General features: G+C 43.7%; 1 protein-coding gene across 4 annotated transcripts in view; it reads right to left on the bottom strand.

The window, feature by feature from the left end:
• PHACTR1 (phosphatase and actin regulator 1) overlaps window positions 1-26,377 on the bottom strand; it is a gene marked incomplete at its 5' end in the record, with an annotated part of 543,658 nt that overhangs the window by 95,787 nt on the left and 421,494 nt on the right. For all 4 annotated transcript variants that reach the window (XM_079933678.1, XM_079933680.1, XM_079933677.1 and 1 more), the window contains one exon: window positions 15,349-15,429. In XM_079933678.1, the coding sequence (XP_079789804.1) occupies window positions 15,349-15,429 (81 nt within the window). The remainder of the gene's footprint in view (window positions 1-15,348; window positions 15,430-26,377) is intronic.

Here is a 26,377-nt window from a genome sequence, read left to right as displayed (position 1 = left end):
ACATACAGATGGCCAAGAGGCACATGAGAAGCTGCTCAACATCACTAATTATTAGAGAAATGCAAATCAAAACTACAATGAGGTATCACCTCACACCAGTTAGAATGGGCATCATCAGAAAATCTACAAACAACAAATACCAGAGAGGGTGTGGAGAAAAGGGAACCCTCTTGCACTGTTGGTGGAAATGTAAATTGGTACAGCCACTATGGAGAACAGTATGGAGGCTCCTTAAAAAACTAAAAATAGAATTACCATATGATCCAGCAATCCCACTACTGGGCATAAATCCAGAGAAAACCATAATTCAAAAAGACACGAGGGCTTCCCTGGTGGCGCAGTGATTGAGAGTCCACCTGCCGATGCAGGGGACACAGGTTTGTGCCCCGGTCCGGGAGGATCCCACATGCTGTGGAGTGGCTGGGCCCGTAAGCCATGGCCGCTGAGCCTGCGCGTCCGGAGCCTGTGCTCCGCAACGGGAGAGGCCACAAGAGTGAGAGGCCCGCGTACCGCAAAAAAAAAAAAAAAGACACATGCACCCCAGTGTTCATTGCAGCACTATTTACAATAGCCAGGTCATAGAAGCAACCTAAATGTCCATTAACAGACGAATGGATAAAGAAGTTGTGATACATATATACAATGGAATATTACTCAGCCATAAAAAGGAACGAAATTGAGTCATTTGTTGAGATGCAGATGGATCTAGAGACTGTCATACAGTGAAGTAAGTCAGAAAGAGAAAAACAAATATCGCATATTAACGCATGTATGTGGAACCTAGGAATATGGTACAGATGAACCGGTTTGCAGGGCAGAAGTTGAGACACAGACACAGTTGAGACACAAACGTATGGACACCAAGAGGGGAAAACCACGGTGGGGTGGGGATGGTGGTGTGCCGAATTGGGCGATTGGGATTGACATGTATACACTGATGTGTATAAAATTGATGATTAATAAGAACCTGAAGTATAAAAAAACAAACAAAAAACCAGGATAAATTGTTTAAATAAATACATGTATATACATACACACGCATATATACTCACATACATATTTATTGATTTAGTTTGCATAAGAAGGAAGCCAGACGGATAGTTTTAACTTACTCATAAACGTTTACATTTTTAATTTACAAAATAAAATGCTATACACCCAATATAAGAAAAAAAAGGCAGCATAATGGGGAAATATGAACTAAACATAGCTAATAAAATAATGGCTATTCCCAGTATGCAGAGCATTTGTACAAATAAATAAAAATCAAGTCCCAGGGGCCACTTGTGAAATGCACAGCCTGGCTGGCAATGAAAGAAATGCGAGTGAAATGACCCTGTGGGTGATGCTGAACCCTACAAATGTGCTTGAAACAATGTCAAGTACAAAAGCAGGAATGGAGAACAAAATGGACATGTTGATTACAATGCCCTCAAGATGAAATATGCATGCGTGCTGGCAGAGTTCTGAAGTGATTTTGGCTTTGATATGAATAGAGCTTAATGATCATTAACTTTTTTCCTGTGGAGATGCTTACATACATAAAAAAATAAAACAAAAAATGGCATGCTACCTTGTTAAGTTAAATGAAAACATAATAGTTTTGTTGGAGGAGAAAGCCTTCCTCACTCCTCTGGTTTCTTGAGGAGGTATTTTCCCTGAGCCCGGCTTCCTACCCCTTCTCCACAGTTACCTCATTGCTAGGATGCAACTTCTGCATGAAAGACTGTTAGCAAACTTGCAGTAGAGGAGAATAATGAAATGAAATCATGGTTACACTGGTGCTTCCATTATAAAGAAAAATGACTATGTACGTGAAGCGCCATGTGAGAATTTTAGACTGAAAACACTGGGAAGTGTTCGCTGTGCTGCATCTCTGCTGTTAACTCCAATGTGTAGAATTCACACATGCGGGCCTGTGAAAATTCAAACACGTTTTAATTGACTGGCGATCACCAATGGCTATAATTACAGCAAAATCAAAAAGTGAAGCTACCTATGTTAAAGCAAACCACCATCTTGTGAGGACATGGAACAAGAGCCCTAATGCAAGTGTTTGCTAATTGTTTTTTTTCCCTTTGAGACAAGAGCTGATGTTGTAGCTTCCCAGACATACTCTTTTTTTTTTTTTTGCGGTACGCGGGCCTCTCACTGCTGTGGCCTCTCCCGTTGTGGAGCACAGGCTCCGGACGCGCAGGCCCAGCGGCCATGGCTCACGGGCCTAGCCGCTCCGCGGCATGTGGGAACTTCCCGGACCGGGGCACGAACCCGCGTCCCTTGCACCGGCAGGTGGACTCTCAACCACTGCACCACCAGGGAAGCCCCCAGACGTGCTCTTTGACCAAAAAGGGCATCTCCACTGAGTGGCCGAAGGGTTACCCCACAGAGCTGAAGGTGTTTTCCCAAGAAGTGTCACTCTGGTGGTGGTGAGCTATGAAGCAAAGACTTCATTCAATGTCTTTTTTTTTTTTTTTTTGACACTGATATACTTTTTCCATTACAGTACAAAAAAATTCACCCATTAAGGGAGCACAGCCATTGTTTTGTAACCCACAGAGGTGTCATTTTTGCAACAATATACAGAGTTTTGAAAAGCTTCTGTTAATCCCAATGACCTTTTAAATCACTGCAGTCAAAGCCACTAGCTGCTCTCATTGTCAGTGAAATGATGTGCGGAGCAACAGTTAGCTAAGAAATAATTTATCTAAGGATTTCATTGAAAGATTAAAAGCTTTGAACCTAAGAAGTTGGAAATGGCTCCCTGGCTGTTGGAAGTATTTTCTTCAGTTTGCCTGAGTTCAGGGAGGTGATGTCATTAAACTAAATGGTGCTACAGATATCACTGTGTAGAATTTTAAACATCCATCGAAAGCCATACATTTCTAGTAACACTGCATATTTACTACTTAATGTATTTGAATCTTGAGCATTTAAAAAGACAAACTGGGCTTCCCTGGTGGTGCAGTGGTTGAGAGTCTGCCTGCCGATGCAGGGGACACGGGTTCGTGCCCCGGTGCGGGAAGATCCCACATGCCGCAAAGTGGCTAGGCCCGTGAGCCATGGCCGCTGAGCCTGCACGTCTGGAGCCTGTGCTCCACAACGGGAGAGGCCACAACAGTGAGAGGCCCGCATACAGCAAAAAAATAAAAAATAAATAAAATAAAAATAAAAAGACAAACTGAGAGTCTTATTTGCACAAACTACAGTGTGTGTCTCTCTGTGTCTCTTCTGGTGCATTTTCTTTCTGAATGAGGAAAAGTCACTATAAGTGTGTGTCTGTGTGTCTAAAAGTATCTCTGTGCCACCTAGGATTTAGGGCAGACACTGCAGGATTCTGTAGGATCGCTGAACCTATATTTCCGGAATCCGTAAGTTATCTTCCAGTTTATCTTTCATGTCTGTTGGCAGCCAGAAGTCTCTGGATTATTCTGACCAGTTTACACGGAAGAACAATTTTGCAAGAGCCATGAGGTTCCTTTGTGTCTTCACACAGGCACCTTGGCAACTCAGAGAACCCTTCTGAACCTAATACCTTGAAAATCTATGCAAGATGGATTTCAATCTCAGAATGTAATCAATTGCGTGCTACTCTGATTGGATGATTTTAAACACAGAATGGAATGGTACATGTTTTTTTGCTTGGGGAATCACCTTACTTTTTTTTAATAGTTGCTATTGTTCTGGATTTAATATCCTATTTTGATGTTAATAATATTTCCCTTCTTGTTCAGAGGTCTTTGCCTAAAACCCTTAAGTATGTGAGTTGCAGTGACTTCCTATCACAGATGCGGTATTGACCTTGGGTAGCTTCTTTCAGTTGCACTTCCTTGTGGCTGTACCCTGCTGGATTTATCAGCATTTTCTGCCTTTTACTGGACCTCATGGTCAGCAAACCACAGCTCATGTGAATTCTCAGCTGCTTCCTCGATCACAAACACCTCATCCCATCAAACTGTGGTGTCTGTTTCCCAGAGGTGTTTCTTTCATCTTTCTGGGTACAGTTATACCTCCTCACCAGTCTTCACGCCAAGCCCATCGGTTCTTACATCATCTATCCTGATGAAGTACGATGGTTCTGACCACTATTTCCAACTAATTACTCGTCTCCAAGGTTTGTAGCTGAAAGAGGATTTACCATCTTGCTATTCCTGGGCATTTTGATATCAAAAATGCAACTGGGGCACAGACTGAATATAAAATGGATGGAATGACACAGTTTCTCTCCTATGCTATTTTATGAGAGTGTGAATCTCACAGAATCATACCTCGTTGTGCAAGGGGCCCTTCAGAGTTAATAGGGAATCCAAGATTTTTTATGAAAACTTTAATGGCTAGAGTTGGAGAAGGAAAGTGATACGGGCTGGCCGTTTCAAAATGTAAGCAGCTCTGTTTCTTTAGCTGAGCTCTCCAATAGCGTACCCACTTGCCACGTACAGTTACTGTTTTAGTTAAAATTTAAAATGCAGTTCCTCAGTCAGACTAGGCACATCTGAAGTGCTCAACAACCACACGTGGCTGCTGGCTGCTGTGCTGCCTGGCAAAGACGATGGAACATTCCTGTTATTGCTGAAAAGTCTACAGGACAGCACTGCTCAAGACAGGCTGAAACATCACGATAATGGGCCTATGAATATGCAAAAGTGAACCCATTTCTGGAACTGGGAGATTAAAATGACGTTGCTAAACTGGTCCACATCACAATGAATGGTCAGTTCAGTGGATACTATTTCCTTTAGAGAAGCTGCAGTGGTGGGAAGGCTGCACCACAGGGAGGAAAGACGTGCTCTAGGGCACGTGTGCACGTCGGGGCCCTGAGAGTAGCAACACACAGCTACAGAGGTGGGCGTGGCCTTTGGAGAAGTCCCGAAGCCTCAGGATAGAATCTCAGCTCTGGCGGGTGGAAGCAGAGAGAGTCTAGGCTTGGGTGAAGGGGAACCGGGAAGGGGAGACAGGCATCTAAGAAGAGCAGAGGCACAGTCCAGGTCACATGTCTGGTGGAGACCATTGCTGACATTTATTGAGCACGTACTCTGGGCAGGCAATGGTCTAAAAGCCCAGATTGAATTATGTCCCTTGATCCTCCAACAACCCCATGAGAAGACGAGCAAGGGCAGAATGGAGTTGAAGAGTATGCCTCCAGGGGTGTACCCAGATCTAGGAGGACCAGCTGCTTGGTAACAGGCTGTCTTCAATCAAGCAGGCTGGGGGCTGGGAGTAGTGAGAGAGGATCAAAGGAAAGCATGGCTTTGCTGGTTGGAGCACAGTAAGATCCTGGGGTTACATTCAAACAAAAAGCAGAGTCCAGGGAGATAAGAGGCTGCCCTGTACCTTCTACAGACAGAAGATGAGGGAGCTGGGACCAGAATCCTGGGCTTGGGGCTCCTAGGAGAGCTCAGTTGTTTTACAGATATTTATGTGGGGTTAAGGCTTGAATGCCCCCCTGACTTATTTGACTTTATCTGAGTCCTAGGCAAACGTATGAAATCAGGAAAAAATTTTTTAAGTACAACTAGCTTTCCTTTTATTAGCTATTACCTTCCAGAGTTTGGCTTGCCTTCTCATGACAAACACCAGTGCAGGTGACCAGAAAATGTGGAATCAAGCATCAGACGTGGGCAGGGATGCTCACCGTGCCTGACGTACCCTGCCCTGCCCTGATTTCATCGGCAGCGTCCAGGAACAGGCAGCTGGAAGGGTGATACCGTGGTGGGTCTTCCAAGGACAACTTACACTAGGTAGCAGCTCTCAGGAGCTGACTGTACCTGCAACACTTTGGTTTATGGAAACATCTGTCAAAATTAGGGGAAAAGATATCCAGGGGTTATCTCTAAAAATTCTGGTCAATGAGAAATGAGGGTAATTCTGGAGAACCTTTGGGGAAAGGTTTTCTTGCTCTTAGAAAGAGATACCAAGAAGGGGGCTAGCCCTCTCTCTCCCATCTGGATGTTGTATCAGCATGTAATGCTGGAACCACTGCAGCCATCTTGTTACCATGAGGGGTGATAGCTTGAGAATGGCATCCCTTCACCACGTTACTGAGCTGATGAATTCACCAACTCTGGAGCTGCCCTACCACTGGATTTTATGACGTGAGATTCATTCATTCACTCACTCACTCACTGATTCAATAAAAATTAATAAGCGCTGACAAATGCCAAGCATTGCTCAAGGCATTTGGGATACACTAATAGCAGGGGTCCCCAACCTCCGGGATCTAATGCCTGATGATCTGAGATGCAGCTGACATAATACTAATACAAATAAAGCGCACAATAAGTGTAATGCACTTGAATCATCCCGAAACCATCCCCCTTCCCCCAGGTCCATGGAAAAATTGTCTTCCACGAAACTGGTCCCTGGTGCCAAAAAGGCTGGGGACCGCTGCAGAGGACAAAACACAGGAAGATCATTGGTTTAAATTTGCTTATCGCTGCAGCCTCCTTGAGTTAAGTTTTTAGTTACCTGAAACTATAGGCCTTTTAACTTACACCCTGCTGACTGTACACTGGCTTCACAGGTAACTAAGGAGCCTATAATTAAACAGCATAAACATTATCAAAAGGATGCTTCCTATCTTGTTTGATGTGTCTGTATTTGACACTTCGGGGAATTTTTTCCACACTACGCCACTGTCCTTGGACTTCCATAATGCTACACATTTCTGGTTTACTTCCTATTTTCCTGTCCACTTCTCAGTTTTTGAGGGTTTTCTTATTCCCAGATCATTTTTTTTCTAACTTCCAGATCACTCAATGCTGGGGTGCCAAGGTGTTTTCTATCAGGGCCACTTATTTTCTCATTTTACATCTTCTTTGAGAAATATCAGCAATCTATATGACTTCATGACCATTTACACACGCACAATTCCAAACCTGCATCTCCAACCCAGATCTCCCTCTTGAGTTTTAAATCTGTACCTGTAGTGCTCTGCTTAGCCATTTGGATATCGCAAACGCAATGTGGTCAAACCATCATGATATTCTGTGCTTTGTAATTGCTTCTCTTAGGTCCCCAGCTCAGGGGACCTATATCCGTCCCCCGTATCTGTCCACCAAGTCTCCAAGCCAGAATCCTGAATGTCAGCCATGGCTTCAACCTCCCCTTCTCTCCCCAAATCTAAGCAGTCACAGGCCTTCCTGACTCTACCTCCTACAATTCTCCAGTCTCTCCTCTCCCCCTCCCCCCATTCCTACTACCCTCATTCCTGCCGTTTACCGTCACATCATCTGAATCCCAGCAACAGTCCGCCAACTGGTCTCCCCGACTCATGCCTTGGTGTCCCTCCAAGTCCTTCTCTCCCACGGGCAGAGGGATGAGGCTGCAAGTCCGATTGTGCAAAACACCCTTCCAGAAATCCTCATCAATGCTCTCAGGACAAAGAATAAGCAACTAATATCATATTCCTGCCTGCAAGATCTGCCCTGACTTCCCCTCACCATATACACAAGCTGGACACCCTCTATCTTTCATTATCCCCAACGTGGTGCCTCCCCATGTGCTAGTCCTTCTATTTCTAACATTTTCCCAACCCATCCCACCTTCTCCGGGATAATTCTCATCACCCTTCAAGTTTCCTCTCAGACACTGTTCCTTCCAGGATGCCTTCCCTGAGTCTCCAGGCCTGGTGGGTGACGCTTCCACGCACCCCCGGACTTCCCGTACTTTCCTCATCATAACTGCCAAGCACCTGAACCCATTACGGGACCGTAAGTGCTGTTAGGGGAGCCCACCGTGACCCTCCTAGCATCCCTGGCGCCCAGAACGACGCCTGCAACATAACAGGTATTCAACAAACACGCAAGAGACAAACACTTTTGCTGGGGAACACTTGCTCACCGATATAATAATAACTTCATTAAGTTTTTGCCTTGGGATAGTGATTTTCTGAAAGAACACTGTTGCTTAAGAGAATGTGGACCACAATTTCTCTTTATCCGTTTTCATTTGATCTGCTTTCCGTTTACCCCACTAGGGCAATCCACTGCATTAGGCGCTGAGATGCTACATAAATGATTCTATGTCACTGAGTCTGAAAGTAAACACTCTTTTCATTTTCACACAGTTACTCCAAATCACAGCTTCCAGAAGATGCCATTTCTAGGTGAGACATGAGAAACAGCTAAAAATGTGACAAAATAACAATGTCTGGTCAAGGCTGTGAAAAGCATTTCCCATAAACTTCAAGACTTGAAAAGTCTACACAACTGGGACACCAGATAAACAACGGGACTTAAAAGGCTCAAGTCTAAGAATTCGTCTCCTCTGATATAGGGGAGAGTTGTTATTTTTATTTTTAAAAGATGATGACCTTTTAATTTAAATACCAGGCTTTTTTCTCATGAATGCCTGAGAAGGGGGGAACTGCAGCCTCTGTATAAGAGAGTTATCCATTTCAGGGAGCTTCTATTTGCGTTGATAATTAAAAATAACACCTTCCAAAACGTTGCTCTAACTCGGTGAAGGAAAAAAGCACACCTCAGTGCACTTTATTATTTGCTGTGAAATGTTATCGCTAATTCCCAGCACACAGTGAAAAGGGAAGTTGCTCATTTGCACACAGTCAGTTCTGTTCTTCCGTGACCCCTGGTCTTCCTGCTCCGGTGGGGCTAGCTCTCCCGCCAGGTCTTCGTGGGACTGCAGTGAGCAACCACCTGGTGACCAGGGGAGCCGCAGCGGCCTCAACTCCATCCCTGCAGGTGGCCACACCTCCCAGCTCCCTGCCCCCATCTGGGGTGTGGCAGTGTGTAATATACAGGGGCGACAGCGTGCCCTTCCATGCAGAGAGATGGTCTCCTTTCCCTCTTTTCCCGCCTCATAAGTGATATATCCACTCATGTGAATTAAACACACCCATACTGTACAAAGCACGTGACAGGACTGTGATAGAACTGAGGTTTCACTGGAAGATCCAGTGTTGAAAAATACGGAGCAATCGCCATTGTTATCCCTAACATCCTTTATATACAACATCATGCTTATTTGTAGAGATCTTTTGCAATAACCACTAACAGCATTATTTATTAATATCCTCTGATGACCAACAGGCAATATATTACAAAGGTTCCTATAAATTCCAAACAAAGGACAGAAGGTCTCAGCAGGGGTTTTCAGAGTCCACGCTCGCTGGCCGTGAACCCTCAGGCAAGTCTATAACCTCGCTGGGCTGCAGCTGCTTCTACTCTACTTTGGAAAAATAACAGAAGCCAGGTCAGGTGACCTCTTGAGGTCCTTGCTAAGCCTGAGATTACCATCACGATTTTACTAATGGCCAAACAGTCCAATGCTTTCAGGATATTTTTCTCCATAACACCTAATAACCACTGTTCATAAGTAGAGTATGTGGCATCCATATACATGAATATACGCCCAATATAATACCGCCTATTTAAACAACAGGTGTACAGACCAAGTCGTGTGTACATGCACATAGCCTCAGCCTGGCATTTGTTGTTTTTCAATAAACATACTGAGCACTGACTATGTCCCAATAGGACATAGTGCTACTGTAGGCAGTCGGATGCCACAACGTCTGTGAACAAACCAGACAGAGATCCTGCCCTGCCTGGTGGAGCTCACCTTTCAGTAAGGAGAGACCGATGAGAAAAAGGCTAATACAACACATATGTAATGTATAGATTGCAGGTGATAAGAGACAGAAGGAAAAAAAGAGAGAAAGAAAGAACACAGTAGAGCAGGGTCAGGGGATTACAGACCTATGGAAGGAGGTGACACTTTAAAATCTGGAGGTCCCAGGGAAGCTCCATTGAGAAGGTGGAATCTGAGCAAAGACTTGAAAAAGGAGTGAACCACGTGGATGGATATCTGGGGGAAGAGGGTTCTAGGAGGAGAGTGGAGCCAATGCCAACATCAGGGGCTGGAAAGCAGGGTTAGAAAGATGCCACAGAGAGGACGTTATGAGGAAGTACCGCCAGGGAGTTGAAGCAAACTTAGGGGTTGGAGGGCAGATCGTGGAGGGCTTCGTAGGCTGTCGGAGGAGCTTGAAACTTCTCTGAGTGAAGTGGGGAGCCACTGTAGGCTCTGAACAGGGGGTGTTGTGCTCTGATTTACAGAGAACTGAGAGAGAGGCAAGTGCAATACAGAGGCTTTAATTTAAAAGAAACATACTGAGTCAATTTAAGGAACTTAAGGGCTCACGAATTAGGTTACAGGTTGTTTAGAAGTAGTAGTAGGACCAACGCTCCTGTTTCAGCCACCGAATCACTGCATTTAGGTCTCTGTGCAAATATCACCTCCTCCAGAGGTCCTCCATGATTGCATTTATATAAAATCATGGCTCCCCCTCTGAATTTATCTCCTTACCCTGCTGCTTTGTTTATCTTCGTAGTGCTCATCACTCCTTGGCAATATATCATAGGCTTATTTAATTATTTCCTATCTCCTTTAGTAGAATGTAAACTCTGAGAAGGTGAGAATCTTGCTTTTTTGGTTATCACTGTAGCTCAACACCTAGAGCACCTGGCTCAGAGGGGGGATTCAGTACCAATTTGTTGAATGAATGAACAAATGTTCCAGGAGTCTAGGAGAACCCTTAAGTTCTAATTTTAAAAAACAGACTATGGAACCGGGGATTAAATAGTTAAAAATAAGCTGTCTACAAAATTATAGACCATTTTCCATCAGTAGTTGGTTTCACATTTTTACTCTTTAGAGTGATGACGGTTCACTATAATGTTTCATTGTGTTTTTCACAAAATTGCTATATCCATATTGTGGAAAATATGGAAAATGGGAGAAAAAGAATTTAAAATTTTATGTTCCTCTACATCGTGATTAACAATTTAAAGTCTTCTTTGTAGTTTTTAAAGTTTGCTGCATCTTTACATGGCCTTGATATATCCAGAGATCAAACGATTTTCTCTGATCTTTAAAGTTTTATCTAAACTTTCTTCCGAACTTTATTTTTTTCTATAAATTTATTTACTTATTTATTTATTTTTATTTTTGGCTGCATTGGGTCTTCGTTGCTGTGCCCGGGCTTTCTCTAGTTGCGGTGAGCGGGGGCTACTCTTTGTTGCGGCGCAAGGGCTTCTCATTGTGGTGGCTTCTCTTGTTGCGGAGCACGGGCTCTAGGCACCCAGGCTTCAGTAGTTGTGGCACGCGGGCTCAGTAGTTGTGGCTCCCGGGCTTTAGAGCACAGGCTCAGTAGTTGTGGCACACGGGCTTAGTTGCTCCACGGCATGTGGGATCTTCCCGGACCAGGGCTCAAACCCGTGTCCCCCGCATTGGCAGGCGGATTCGTAACCACCGTGCCACCAGGGAAGTCCTCTTCTGAACTTTAAATGCATGTGGTTGTATATGGAAACCAATAAGAAAATACAAGCCATCCGGTAACTGAAGCTCTTTACATCTACATTCCATTAAATGAAGGATTCCTGAACTAGTTTCTAGAGATACTGAGAACATTTCCCCTCTTCAATCCAAGCTCTCATTTTGCCCGATTTAAATTTATTGACTAGTGTGGGATTTTAACCTGCTAAGAAAAACATAAAGAATTTCAAGGAGAACTCTCAGAATAATAAAACCTCATTCGTTCTAAGTCCGCCGTGCCCAGTTACAAATCTCATATCCCTACAGTTTATCTTAATGCTTCCTACAAACAAGCACGGCATTATTAAGCAAAATCAATAACCTAAAGAGTTGGAAGAGAAAAGCTCATCTACTAAAGATAAACTGCTTCCCACCACCTTAGCAATATCATATACAAAACAGTGTAACTGCAGCATGAACAGGGGCCGGCCCTCGTGGATGGGCTGACACAGTAACTGCACATTAGGGACCATACATCTCTGGTGGAAACCGTTTTGCTGCCAGGAGACCAGACTCATGGGTGCAAAATGAGGAATGACCAAGCCGGGCAATGTGGAAGGACTGCCGAAAATCTAAGAAATTTATCTTTGCAGCAAACAACTTGGAAAATGATGAAAGGTTCTTTGCCTCTTGCTGTTCACTCAGGATGTGGCAATAAAAGTTCATTTGTTTTACTCACTAGAATCCCAGACACAGCAAGTTGAATGATGCTGTAGAAAAGGGAAGGATGAATGACAGGAAAACGACATGTTTAGAGACTAAAGAGGAGACAGGGTGGAGGGGTGAGAAGGTAATTAAATCAGATACCAAGGGGCGAGGTTCTCGGCCACCCACGTTGGTAAGGCCATTGTGAGGGGGGGTTGAAGATCCTTGCACTTAAGAGCTGACAATGATGTCCCTTCCTAACTCGTGGGCCTGAACTAGGCTAAGGAACATAAAGGGTTTTAAAAAATATAAAGGATGATGATGATACTACTACTAATAACGGGGTGTCAACAATTTCTTGAGAACTTATGGGATGATAGCCAATATTTTACTCTACATGTTGTTATGGACGGAACTGTGTTACCCCCTCTCCCCCCTGCCCAAATTTATATTTGAAATCCAAACCCCCAGTGTGACTGTATTTGGACATGGGCCTTTACGGAAGTAATGAGGTTAAATGAGGTCCTAAGGGTGGGTCCTGATCCAACAGGATTGCGTTTCTTTTTTTTTTTTCGCGGTACGCGGGCCTCTCACTGTTGTGGCCTCTCCCGTTGTGGAGCACAGGCTCCGGACGCGCAGGCTTAGCGGCCGTGGCTCACAGGCCCAGCCGCTCCGTGGCATGTGGGATCTTCCTGGACCGGGGCATGAACCCGTGTCCGCTGCAACGGCAGGCGGACCCTCAACCACTGCGCCACCAGGGAAGCCCCAGGATTGTGTTTCTTATGAAAATAGGAAGAGACACCAGGAGTGTGCACACACAGAGGGAAGGCCATGTGAGGACACAGCAAGATGGCAGCCGTCTGCAAGTCGAGGAGGAGGCCTCACCAGGAACCAATCCTGCTAGCACCTGAATCTTGGACTTCTAGCCTCCAAAACTGTGAGGAAATACATTTCTGTTGTTTAAGTCACTCAGTCTGTGGTATTTTGTTATGGTAGCCCTGGCAAACTAATACAGATATGTTATCTCATGTAATCCTCATTACAATATTATCCACACTTTCAAATATGGGAATAGAAGCACAGAGAAGTTATGCAACTTCACTAAAGTTGCACAGCTACTCAGTAGTGGAACTGGAATTGAATCCAAGCAATGATTACAGGACTCACGTTCTGAACAGCTAATGTAACATAATACAAGGTAATGTGATTAATATCCACAGTGATACAAAATGGATGCTTTTATCAGAAAAACCCACAGCAAATACAAACTTCTATATCTACTATGTGCAATTTTAGTTTCCCTCTACTCCCATTCCCATCATACAAACAATAAGCATTTTTTGAGCCAATCTATCTCAGCCACTTTCTGAGGGGGTCTGGCATCAAGCCTTATGAAGTCCATGTTCTCCTGGAGTTAACGTGCTAGTGAGGAAAGCCGGCCAACAACAGAACAGAAAAAAGCAGACAGCGATAATGCAAAGACAAAAATAAAACCGGAAGTTGTGGTGACAGGCGGCGGCCAGCCTGGTCCTTTCCTCCACAGCCAGTTACTGAGACCACAAACAGGACACAGCTCCGAATCCTCGGGCAACTTCTAATGGGGGCTGGCAGGCCCCAGACTCAATGTCCCCTGTTTCTTCCCCTATAAAATGGGCTTTTGCTCTAACAGTCTATGGCTTCTTTGATTAAGTCAGGAAGTTACTCCGGCAATATTTACCCTAACTCAGTTATTAGGTATGATGGAAATAATAAATACTATAATTAAATGTATCCTCTCCTTTAAAGGATTCCTGAAATTTTCCTGTAAGAGACATAAAGTTTTGCAGGAAGAAAGGAGGGAGGGGGAGGGATCATTTAACTGGATCTGAACAGGCTTTCGCCAGGACAGTAATCTTTATTTAAGCCCTGGGATGCTGAGCGTGTAATACCATACCTGTGGTCAGACACTTCCCATCTTCACCGGGGAGGGAATATAGAGAAAGGATTTTGAGATGAAACATGGAAACTTAAGGTCAGTATAAGGGAGGGTTTGGGGGGCCTGTACAGAAATAAGACATTGGAGAAAAGTGACAAAATGATGCATTCTTTTTCTCTGGAGAGCTTAATCAACCAAAGAAACTGTATCTTGGTATGTCTCGCCCAGAAGTAGAAGGACGATGTGACTCGCCGGAGGGATGCCTTGGGGCCAGGAGGCTCTGCTAATGAACAAAGGCGGTTTGAAACAGCACAGCGTCACACCCTACCTGCTGCATCCCCTGCCACTAGGGCGAGAGCAGCGCCACCTCCTACTTGCAGCGTTTCAGGGTGGCAACGTGTGCTAAGACAAAATACTTCCAAAGTGCCGTCAGGAGGCTCCATGGCAGGAATGCATGGGGTGAACTGTACCACCAGAGGAATAAGGACCAACTCACTGAAGACAGTGGAATCAGACAGAAGCGCCCAAGTTAGAAACACAGCCTGCCTTTCTGTATCAGAACACAAACTAGGCATGTAGAAGACCTACAAAAACATGGAAAACTGACTGCACGGTCAGAATCACAGGATCATGTTGATGATCAGGGTGGACCTTTAAAGCGGAACATGTGACTTAATAATCTGGCCCAACAAATAATACTGGCCTCAAATAATAAGATCTAGAACAGACAATTATTACTGATGACTGTAACAAGACTGGAATAACAGTTCATCATGTCTCTTAAAGCCTTAAATGAAGGATGGTGAGAGGAAGGGGAGGGGAGTGAAGAATAGTTAATGGGTAAACCACTGCATACCTTCGTATTTAAAGGCAGTAGTTCAATCAGCAAAAGACACGGGATAAGTTCACCAGCAGACACTTTTGGACACATTCACAGTGCATTTGTAATCACTGGAAATATTATCATTTGAAACATGTGTACATTTATATAAAATTATATATAATTTTCTCCACTTTGATTTCTCCTATTGTTGGGAGATGGACGGCCCCAAAAAATCTGTTAGAGAAATTCTAGGTGCTTGTGGATTTTTAACATTTGTCCTGGGAACCCCTAGTGCCTGAAAGAGCCTGAGCAATTAAATTCACCCCAGCTGTGTGTGTTCAGACACCAACAGGCTCACCACCAGTACTGACACCATTCCTTGGGCCACATCATTTGTCTCAGCATCCTATGGTTTGATTCCAGTGCTGAGAAAAAGGGAGCTTTCGTTCCCTCTATAATAGCAATCACTTCAGCGCTGTCTGCTACATCCTCTGATCTCTCCAGAAGTGTCTGGAGTTTTAAAGGTTCAAACTCTGATAAAGTGATACAGAAAACGGAATCCAACTCCAAGAACTATGCACACAGATTCCATGCACGGCTTTTTTCTGGCTCATGGAGACTGGAGTGGTCCCCTTACCTTTATCATAGATTTCCTTCAAGACCCCTCGTTTTATTAGCTCCTCTCTGCTTTGCCTCATCGATATTTTCCTTTCCAGGGCTGCGAGCAAAACACAGAGAAGCAGGGGTGAGTAGGTAACAAAGACGTTTCTAAAAAGCATCATATTTTAAGATGTATTGAAATGTCATATATGGGAAAGCTTCCGTAAGTTATACTTTACTAATGTAAGCTAATGATACCAGTTAATACGTTTTGATACTATGATCAGCATTTTAATCCAATTATTTAATCATCAAGACAATCAAATTACCTATGAGGTAGGCACTTTTAATCTCATTTTATTTAACTGCGATATATGGTTGAGGAAACTGTACCATAGAGCAGCTCAACAACCTATCAGAGTCATACTGAGAAGAGCATCCAGGATTCAAAGCCAGAAAACACTACCTCTGCCCTCAGCTTAACCTCTGCATCACACATCTTCCTGAGTGTGGCCTTTCCTCACAGGTGGGATTTCTTTTTTAATTACCTAGTGCATACAGATCATGTCTCATTGAGGATTTTGTTGCTTCCCAACTATTTTAAAAGTCATTTGAAAATATCTCCTAAAAAGCTCCCTGGATTGGCACCCAGGTTCCCGAGGAGAGCCTAGGGGGCGGTGGGAGACCTCCATGCGACACCCACCCACTGCTCTCCTCTCTTGGCTCCAAACAAGGAACGGACTGTTCAGTTCCCAGACACACTTCCACTTGACCAGCCATTCACCTGAGTCAACCGTTCGGGCAGGTGGGAGCTGCAGGGGGGAAGAGGGAGCGCTTCCTCTCCGATCAGTGGGTATGATGGAGGGCAAGGCAAGTGGAAACAGAGCCCCAGAGTGGGGAAGTGAGAGCAGCATGAAAGGGCAGGCCTGTGGCCCCAGGTAGGGAAGGGGAAACCAGCAGAACCTGTAGAGGAAAGAAAGCTATTCCAGCAGCTGACATTTCAGTAAACACGGAATGGAGGAGGGGAGAGGTGACAGCAATCACTTTTGTCAACTTGAGATTCTTTATATCCTTTGGATACACAATTATTCAGGGGGGGAAAATACCAGTTATAAAATAAGGAAACAATTTTATGCACACAAATTTAGATGCAGATTACACACACACACACACCCCTCAATAGAATTTCATGCAAAGAATAGGAGTAAGAACTAGAAAGAAAGCAAGGAAACAAGAATTGTGATTGCAACTATGTTACCCACTAGCTGTGTGCCCTTAATCAAGTCACTGTGCCAGTCTGGGAAGACACTGGTGCCCCCACCCCAGCCACCACGATTTACCCACAGACGTGAGGGCAGGAAGGTTGTAAGGAAGGGCAAGGGTTAAAGGTGAGCGGGAGAATCAATGGAGCGGTGTTCGTTTTGGGAGGTGAAGGAGTTTTATGTCCCAACCCAAATAGCAAGATATGGTGGGAAGAGGGCAGACGGGGTTCTCGTGCAGAAGAGGGATGCCCGGGGAAGGGGAAGAGAGGTGCGTGCAGCTCGGTTAGAAAGTTCTGCCTGATTTTAAAAAAGATTTGCTCAGCAGCACGGTGGGAAAGACGGAACAGGCAAGATGAAGTGGGGGGTTTTAAGTAAAAAGTTTGTTAGCGATCTTTTGGGTGAATAAACAGGTGCTTTGCCATCCTGTACTGAACCATGTAAATGAACAGATTTCTCTTCAACAAAATGAGGATTCCCAGGGGCTTTTCAAACCGTGGAGTAAAGAGGATGAACCCGACCCACGGCACTCAGGGAAGGATCTGCAGCGAGGCGGACAGAGCCCTAGACGCAGAGGTCCGAGATCTCAAGTATCAGCAGAATACGGTCACTGTCAGGCCAACCACTTAGGTATCCGGACCTCAGCTGTCTCTCCGCACTCATTCAACAACTGAGGACCAGCTGCCTGGAGTGCAAAGCTACTCTGTCAGGGACTGGAGATGATGGTGACCAAAGGGACAGCCCCTCCCTCACAGGGATTATAGACTAATGTGTGATTCAGTCATCAAATGATGATATCGCCTAATGTGTGACTGCAAATTGAGATGGGCCTCATAAAAGAAGACATGGTTCCTTGGGGCTTCCCTGGTGGCACAGTGGTTAAGAATCTGCCTGCCAATGCAGGGGACATGGGTTCAAGCCCTGGTTGGGGAAGATCCCACATGCCGTGGAGCAACTAAGCCCGTGCACCACAACTACTGAGCCTGTGCTCTAGAGCCCACAAGCCACAACTACTGAGCCCGTGCGCCACAACTACTGAAGCCTGCACGCCTAGAGCGCGTGCTCCGCAACAAGAGAAGCCACCGCAATAAGAAGCCCACGCACCGCAAGGAAGAGTAGCCTCCACTCACCGCAACTAGAGAAAGCCCGCATGCAGCAACAAAGACCTAATGCAGCCAAAAATAAAATAATTTTTTTTTAAAAAAGAAGAAGACATGGTTCCATCAGAGCATATGATAAATAACCTCCTCCACTGGGGAGTTAGAAAAGGCTTTTCTGAGGAAGAAACCCCAGAGCTGAGTTTGAAAGATAAATATACCTTATCTTAGCCCAGGGCAGTTGCGCAGGAGCTGACAGAAACACTCCAGATAGAGCAAGCTTGGCAACGGCTCCTGACGGAGGAATCAGGGTGCCGTGGACAAGCAGAAAGCAATCTGGTATGACTGTACCACCAGCACCAGGTGTAGAATGATGCTTTAAGATGTGGCCAAAGGGGCAGGGGGCCTGGGCCATGCAAAGGCCTTATTGACCATGTTATTCGAAGGGAAATGGGAAGAAGTGATCAGATTTAAGTATCTGAAAGACCAACGCCCATTTTAGTGTGGAGGATGGGTTGGAGGGAGGCCAGTTACCAGGTGATTACAGACATCTGGGCAGAAGACGATGGCAGCTACCCTAAGATGCTGAAGACAGAGACAAGGGACACACTCAAGACACGTGAAGGTGGCAATGTTGCCACGACCCGAAGGTAAGGATTGGCCATGGGGTGTGCGGGGGAGAGAGGGGTCAACAAGGACTCCTTGGTTCTTGACTTGAGTAACTAAATGGACAGTGGTGTCAATTACTACGGTAGGGGACACAGAAGGAGAATCAGGCATGGAGGGAGGATGGTGAGCTCAATGTCATCAACACCCAGAAGGAGCTATCAGGTATGTGCTCGGGAAATGTAGTGGGATACATCATGAAACAGGGATGATGAGACTGTCCTGTACGTGGCAGTGTTTCTCAAACTCTTCCATGTGATTACTCCTAATGGTAAAGGAGTAAGGCCAGGGGCTCCAAGGGTATGACTGAAGTTGCCTGTCCCAGGCATGCCATTTCTTTAATGTATTGAGTTTTTCCTTAAGAACGAAGGTGGAGCTCACAAAATATATCTGCTCTTATTTAAATAAGAAAGTACCCCCCCTCCACCCTCTCCCACATGCACACCAATTTCCACCTTTAACTGACATTCCGGGAAAAGGTGGCTTATTTATACATTGGCTTTGTCCATTTCCTGTGCAGAACCCTGTGCCCAGAGAGGATACATAGATCATTGTGAGAAGGGTGGATGTCATGTCATTTAATTTAATCTTCACCACAGTCCTGCGAAGTGTTATTCTTCCCATTATACAGATGTGGCACCTGAGGCCCAGCAAAATTAACTTGCTCAGGGTCACAGAGCAGTAAGTAGAAGAGCAGAAAGAGACTTTAAAGCCTGTGGGGTTTTTTTTTGCCTCCACAATACCACTTTATTATGGAGATTGTTATTATGTATATAGGCTCTAAATATAATCTAATGTATACCGCTTTAAAAATGGAAGGCAAGAATAAACAACAAGGTCCTATTGCACGGGATACTATATTCAATATCCTGTGATAAACCATAATGGAGAAGAATATGAAAAAGAATATATATACGTATAACTGAATCACTTTGCTGTACAGCAGAAATTAACACACTGTAAACCAACTATACTTCAAGGGAATAAGTTTTTAAAAATAGAAGGCAATTTTATTACTAGTTTATTTGGGGCTGAGCATCACAGTAAAATAACATAATTACACTTTGGTTCAGGAGCTTCTTCTAAGGCACTCTTCACTATCTCTCTTAACAAGGTATACGTGATGCCTCTCTGCTAATCTTATTTTCAGCAGTTCCTCCAAAGTTCCAGCTAAGTTTAACTGGGGTCAAAGACAAGCTCACCCACTGCCCGAGGGAGTGAAATCAAATGGGCTCTTGGGGCAGGAGGACAACTCAAATCACCTGACCTGGGCTACTACTAAGTCATAAACCCCCCGGGGGAAGAGGATTCCACGTGGGGAGAAAGAAAATATAACGGTTTCCCTTTCACCGACCAAGGCTAGGTCCGATCCTCCCTCTCCGATAATTCTGGCTTTGGGTGAAACAAAGACAAAAAAAGAAGAGAAGAGAAGAGACTATGAAAAGTTAAGGAAGTCAGAAGATGAGGAACAATGCATCGGGGAAGAGAAGGTATAACGTGTACTGCATCTGTCCAAAGGATAGGAGGAATAAATCAGGTAAGAGCATACCGAGGTGTGACAGGGAGCTGATTAACTGGGGGATGTTGGTCTCTGGGAGATGGGAAATGGAAGTTAACAGAACAACATCACTTATCTCTTAAAAGGAAAATAAAACTGAAAAGCTACTTCGTTAAACTTGTGGCAAAAAGCACACAAGTAGGTAACATTTTTATATAAAAAAATAAAGTCAGTAAGGACTTAATTTAAAATAAGAAAATCTACTATATAAGGATCACTCCAATATTATTCAGTTATTAAAGCACAGGGCAAATAAAATCTGAGTGACCACACATGGGCATGTGCTGGTGTAAACGTTTTGGTTATGAAACTGGAACGTAGTGATTGTTGCACGACTCTTCAGTTTTACTAAAATCACTGAGCTGTACTCGTCCAAAGCATTAATTTTATGTTGTGTAAATTATACCTCAATCAAGCTGTTATGAAAAAAAAAAATAGTGACCACCAGGGCAAAAACATGAGTTAAAAACAAAAATAGTAAATCTAAGCAGACGATTAAATTAAACTTTAGGTCACCGTCAGCAAGAGGACAACAGTAAAATACAAGGATTAGATACGTAGCATACAAAAGTAACTTTCTAAAAACAATTATTTTAACCTCTAACAGAATAGAAACAAAACAGAAAAAGCAGGAAGCTGGTTTCCCCCCAAAATGAAAATACAGCTCAGAGCACAACAACGCAACTCCTTGGATCTTTAGAAAAGAACCAAATCTCCAGGCGGTAGGAGGTGCAGAACGCTGTAATAGGCTCTTTTTTTTTTTTTTGCGGTACGTGGACCTCTCACTGCTGTGGCCTCTCCCGTTGTGGAGCACAGGCTCTGGACGCGCAGGCTCAGCGGCCACGGCTCACGGGCCCAGCCGCTCCGCGGCATGTGGGATCTTCCTGGACCGGGGCACGAACTCGTGTCCCCTGCATCGACAGGCGGACTCTCAACCACTGCGTCACCAGGGAAGCCCTGTAATAGGCTTTTGAGATGGGCCTGTGGTGACTGAAACATCAAAACCAAATTGCATAAACCAGCAAGTGTGCCAAGGCTACTGCAGGGACACCCGGTCTAAAATTCTACGCCAGCATGTGAGACAGCCCGAAGAGGAAAAGGCTAAAAATGACTGGCTGGCTTTTAGAGGCAAACAAAGACAAAGAATTAGTTGAGTAGGTCCAACACAACTTAAAAAGCTTCACATATCCCTCTTTCTCTCCTGAAATGAGTGCGAGAAGTACTTCTCAATTACTGTACCAAAAATGGCACCAAATGGCCCCCCAAAATGATATTAAAAGGTTGGCATGTCCAAGGAAGGCTCTCGAAGCTTGTCATTAAACAAAATATTCATATAAAAACCATGCAGAAAACCTTGAAAGGCCTTTTTAATATCTTTATTGGAGTATAATTGCTTTACAATGGTGTGTTTCTGCTTTATAACAAAGTGAATCAGCCCTACATATACATATATCCCCGTATCTCCTCCCTCTTGTGTCTCCCTCCCACCCCTCTAGGTGGTCACAAAGCACCGAGCTAATCTCCCTGTGCTATGCGGCTGCTGGCATAGGTATTCTTGCATTTTATCACCATCTATTGACCGTGCCTTTTTATTTTTCGTACTTCTGATACGTTGACATCTAGGAGCCATGCTGATCCTAGAGACAGACAGCCCCTCCCAGGGCTAACAGATTCCTACGGATAGTAAGTGACTTGCCTGTGAGCCTGCCTTTCATATGCAAAGCGACCACTCCAGAGCCCCTATCCTCAATCATCTCCTTTACGGAGTCCTTGCACTACAGGCCAAGGTTCTCCTGCCCTCATCACCCCAGGGCCAGGTACCAGACAACTAGAGACAGTCCTCATGCCCCAGAGCCACTAAAATGATTCACCCTAGCCAGGCACACCTGCTAACCCTGTCCCGCACATTCCTTCCTGTGGAAACGGCAATAAAGGCTCTTGCCCACGTTCTCCTCCCTTTCTGCTTCCTGAACAACCCTGGGGCTTCTCCGTGTGGCTCTCCATGGCCTGGCATGACCCGTTCTCTTCGGGATCTGTGAATGTAACAGACTCTCTTTTCAATGGCAATTGTCTCTTGACCTGTGGGCTTCACCATACCTGAATAATACTAAAGCCTACATTTTAAAACACACCTATTCTTGCACTGGTTTGTAAACAAAGGGAAAAACTAATGAGGGTTTTGGTTTTCACAGCTTTATGTTCCATCCTATTGCTCTGAAGTCTGTTTACATTTGAGCGAGTGCTTTAGTCACAGAAAGTCTGGTGAAGGACCGATTCTCAGCAGTAACTTCCACCAAAGCACAGAGACTAACTCTGGTAATGGAGTGACAGCAGTTCTAATCACTACCGTAAACCTCTTTTGAGCCACCACTGCAGTAGATGCCATACTTACTAAAAGCCCGTTCCCCATCACCTCCCCCTAATTATTTTTTCTTCAGTCTCCCTGTCCACATGGTACGTGCTAAGCCACGGAATCCTATGCTCTTTAACATCAGTGAATTTAAAACAGGCATCTTGGACGGGCTTGTTCTGCTTAGTGAATGCCTGCGATGGATGACTTTGTTAAAAATAACTAGGACATTCTCTTTTTATTTTTTTCATGTGCTCACATACACGTGTTCTTTAATTTTTTTATTTATAAAAATACATGAAACCTTTTCACTGTAAATAATTCAAGAAACAGAAAACAAACTCCTTTTTCATTGTCCCTCCTTCCACAGACCCAACTCATCAAGTCTCACTACTGCCCTTCTTTGATATTTTCATTCTCTCTTTTCCTTCCTCCCTCTCTCTCTCTCCCTCTTTTCCCACACACACCCACACTATATAAATACGGTTTTTAAAACCACAAATGGGTCATATTGCTCTATAACTCTTTTTTCTCCTCTCATTTATAAATATGTTTTAGAGATCTTCCCATCAGTACATACAGAAGCGCCTCATTCTTTTTGAGCACCACATACCATGACATGGGATACAAGCGCCAGAACTTATTTCACCATCTGCAGCTGAAGAAAATTTAAGTTGCTTTGCATTTTTGGCCTACAAATATTGCTACTGTGAATATGCCTGTTCAGGCACCCATGTGAACAGGTAAACGAATTTTTCTAAAATATATCACTAGGCTTACTGGGCAGGGTATTTTCGCTGTGCTCCCCATACTGATGGAAGAAAGAAACTCTTGTATTTCATAAAGTGAGGAAACGGGGAAAAAAAGTAATATTGATGCTTTTTCAGTCATCTGGTTCTCAGAGTACCAGAGCAGGGAGTTGTTCATATTTTTCTCTAGGATAATCTATCTCTGTTGAATTCTCGGCTCAACTGCCTTTAAATTACATTCTGTATGGGATAGAAGTTTGAAGGGGGGAAAACAATGGAGAAATGATGAAACCTGCAGTAGCTTACTGCAGAGTCGTATGCTTTCAGTGGTTAGAATAGTCAACTTGCAAGTAAAGTCTGTAGCTTTTATCCCTTTAAAATTTGACAACTCCAGTGAAAGTGAATTTATGCTAGAGATCTACAAGGAACAAATGGAGAGACCCTCCAGAACCTGGAACCTACCTCTACTTCCCAGCTGACATCATCAATACGGAAAATTATTAATATGATGCCACTACGTCCTAGAAGGACCCAACATGAAACAACCAACCCACATTTACACTATCTGCAGAGAAAATGCATCCATTTTCCTTAAGATGAAGAGACTCTCTTTCAAAATTAAATGTAAACGGGCTTCCCTGGTAGTGCAGTGGTTGAGAGTCCGCCTGCTGATGCAGGGGACACGGGTTCGTGCCCCGGTCCGGGAAGATCCCACATGCCGTGCAGCTGCTAGGCCCGTGAGCCATGGCCGCTGGGCCTGCGCGTCCAGAGCCTGTGCTCTGCAATGGGAGAGGCCACAACAGTGAAAGGCCCATGTACAGCAAAAAAAAAAAAAAAAATTAAATGTATACATACAATATATAAAAGAGGGGAAAGGAGAGCAAGGATTTGGAGGAAGGGATAAATCCAGAGGTCTTCCATTTCAAAAGATCAGATGACAAATACCAGTTGATCTTCTATTTCATAAGGAAATTAAGGAGAAAAGCAACAAGGTTGTCAATCTAAATGCTGTGTTGAAGAAAGAAGTAGAAAAGAATGCAATTTTAAACATCTAGTTTCAGACAGAACGGTATGATGAACACATTCAAGAAGTCCTGTTAATCTAGAAGCAATCTGTATGAGCACCGACTTTTACCAACAGATGATGTTGAGGGGTCCTATGAATATCTAAACATTTTGCTAAATGTAGGATCACTAGGCAAGAAGGTTTTTGATTACTTGATTATCCAAAGAAAGCTTATTGAATTACTAATTCAAAATGAAAAATCGCTTTTAACATATTTGGCAATTAAGGCCGAGTGAGCCTCAAAATCAGAAAGACTGAACAACGTCCAACTGTATAGCACAGAGAACTATATTCAATATCTTGGGATAAACCATAACGGAAAAGAATATATAAAGAATATATATATATAAACAGAATCACTTTGCTGTACAGCAGAAATTAACACATTGAAATCAACTACACTTTAATAAAAATTTTTTTAAAAACCAGAGAGATTGACCAGTTTAGAACTATTTTCTCCTCTAAAAATCTAAACCATGTGGAAATTTCATCTAAAAGATTGAATCTAAGGTGTAATTGTCCTCATCACATAATAAGCATAGATCCTGATTCACATTGTTACAGCGTGAACTCCAGCGACGGTCCAAGTGGATGGGGTGCATGAATAAGGTTCCTCATCTCTAACATGGTAACCTACCCAACGTACTCGTGCAACACTGAGTAGCTAGCTTACATAAACTCTTCCCGGCCCATGAGGTAGGAGATGAGATTGTTTATTTACTGTTGTTTGTGATTACATCCAAGTCATCTAGATCAGCACTTTCCACAGTCTGTTCTGCAGAATAGTAACCCCCAGAGATGCTCTGAGGAAAGGGTTGGAGGACAATAGTTTTGGGAAATGCCATGTACCACTGGAGAATCACAGTGTTCGTTAGCAGGAGAGGACCTAAAGAAACCAGTTTAACTCAGTTTAACCCAGTGTTTCTCCCAAATTCATTTGACAGTATGACCCTTTCATGGAGTACCATGGGTCTTTCATTCCGAGGAAAATCTTCTGCGAAACAATGATCTAAATTCCAGGTTGCAGGAAGCAAATGTGGTTGTTCTGTTGTAAAAAGGAACCAGGGAGGTCAGCTTTTCTAACTCAGCAGGGACACAGGGGGGCCAAGATCTTTCATAAGGAGCTTTCTGGTCAATGTTTGAATCAAACACAACAGAAAACCTAAAGTCCTGCAATATTAAATGAGCAAAGGCATGACTGAAAGATCCAGAAAGATCCTAATGGAGCAAAGTGACCAGCCATCCATCTACCAGTCCTCCTGTGGTCCTAGTAGAGACTTCAGCTGGTAGACATCTGCATTCCAGTGACCTCCCCAGATGGGCAGTCCCCCATCCATTCTCCAGATAAGTAAAGACTAGACTTAAACTTGATCAGCTCAATACTTCGGAGTATCTGTCCAAAACAACAATCTGGGTTTTGACATAATTGGTATTAGGTACTTCTTTCTGACAGTAATGCAGACAGTATAATTTCCTCTGGAGTCAGAGAGCATGAGAGTTGGACATGTCATTAGCATAGACAAGGCGATTTATTTCCCTCTTACTGTGGGAGAAATGCCTGCAGTCAGGTCCCACAGGAGCCTTATCCACTGATGAAGTGTATGAGAAAAAAGATCACAGACTCATTTCAAGCTTAAGTTGTGCTGTTAAAAGCACCTTTTTCATGGATCTTGATTGAATCCTGGTTTGAACAAACTAGCTATCAAAGCATTTGGGGGTCAGTTGGGAAAATATGAATATGAACTGGGTATTAGACGATATTTTAGGGAATTACTATTAGTTTTGCTACCTATGATAATGGAATTGGGGTTGCAGAGGACATTTTCTTGAGTTTTTAGAGATGAATGATTAGAGATGTCTGTCATTTACTTCAAAACACTTCAGAAAAAAAAAAAAGCAATGAATATGGCCACATCTTAGTAACTGTTAGGTGATGGCTATATAACTCTACAATTAAACTGTGCAATGATATCATTATACAATTCTCTCATGTTTGAAAATTCTCAGAATAAAATGTAAACGCACAAAATGAATGAACCTTACAAGTAATGCTGAGTGAAAAGAGCAAGACAAAAGAACACACACACCGTGATTCCATTTATATAAAGTTCAAAACTGGCAAAACTAAATATATGGTTTAGAGATGCATCTCTCTAAACTTTAAAACTACAAAGAAAAGGATATGATGACAATAAAAAATCAGGACAGCGGCCACCTTTGGTGGGGAGGGAAATTGCAATCACAGAGGCACATTAAGGGGCTCCCAGATACTGTCAATTTTTTCTTTTTCTTTTTTTTTTGATGTGGCAGCAGTTATATGC

The sequence above is a fragment of the Stenella coeruleoalba genome, assembly GCF_951394435.1.
Source record: "Stenella coeruleoalba genome assembly, chromosome: 10".
NCBI lineage: Eukaryota > Metazoa > Chordata > Mammalia > Artiodactyla > Delphinidae > Stenella > Stenella coeruleoalba.
The sequence above is the reverse complement of the archived record's forward strand: the minus strand, read 5'-3'. Positions and strand labels throughout refer to the sequence as shown.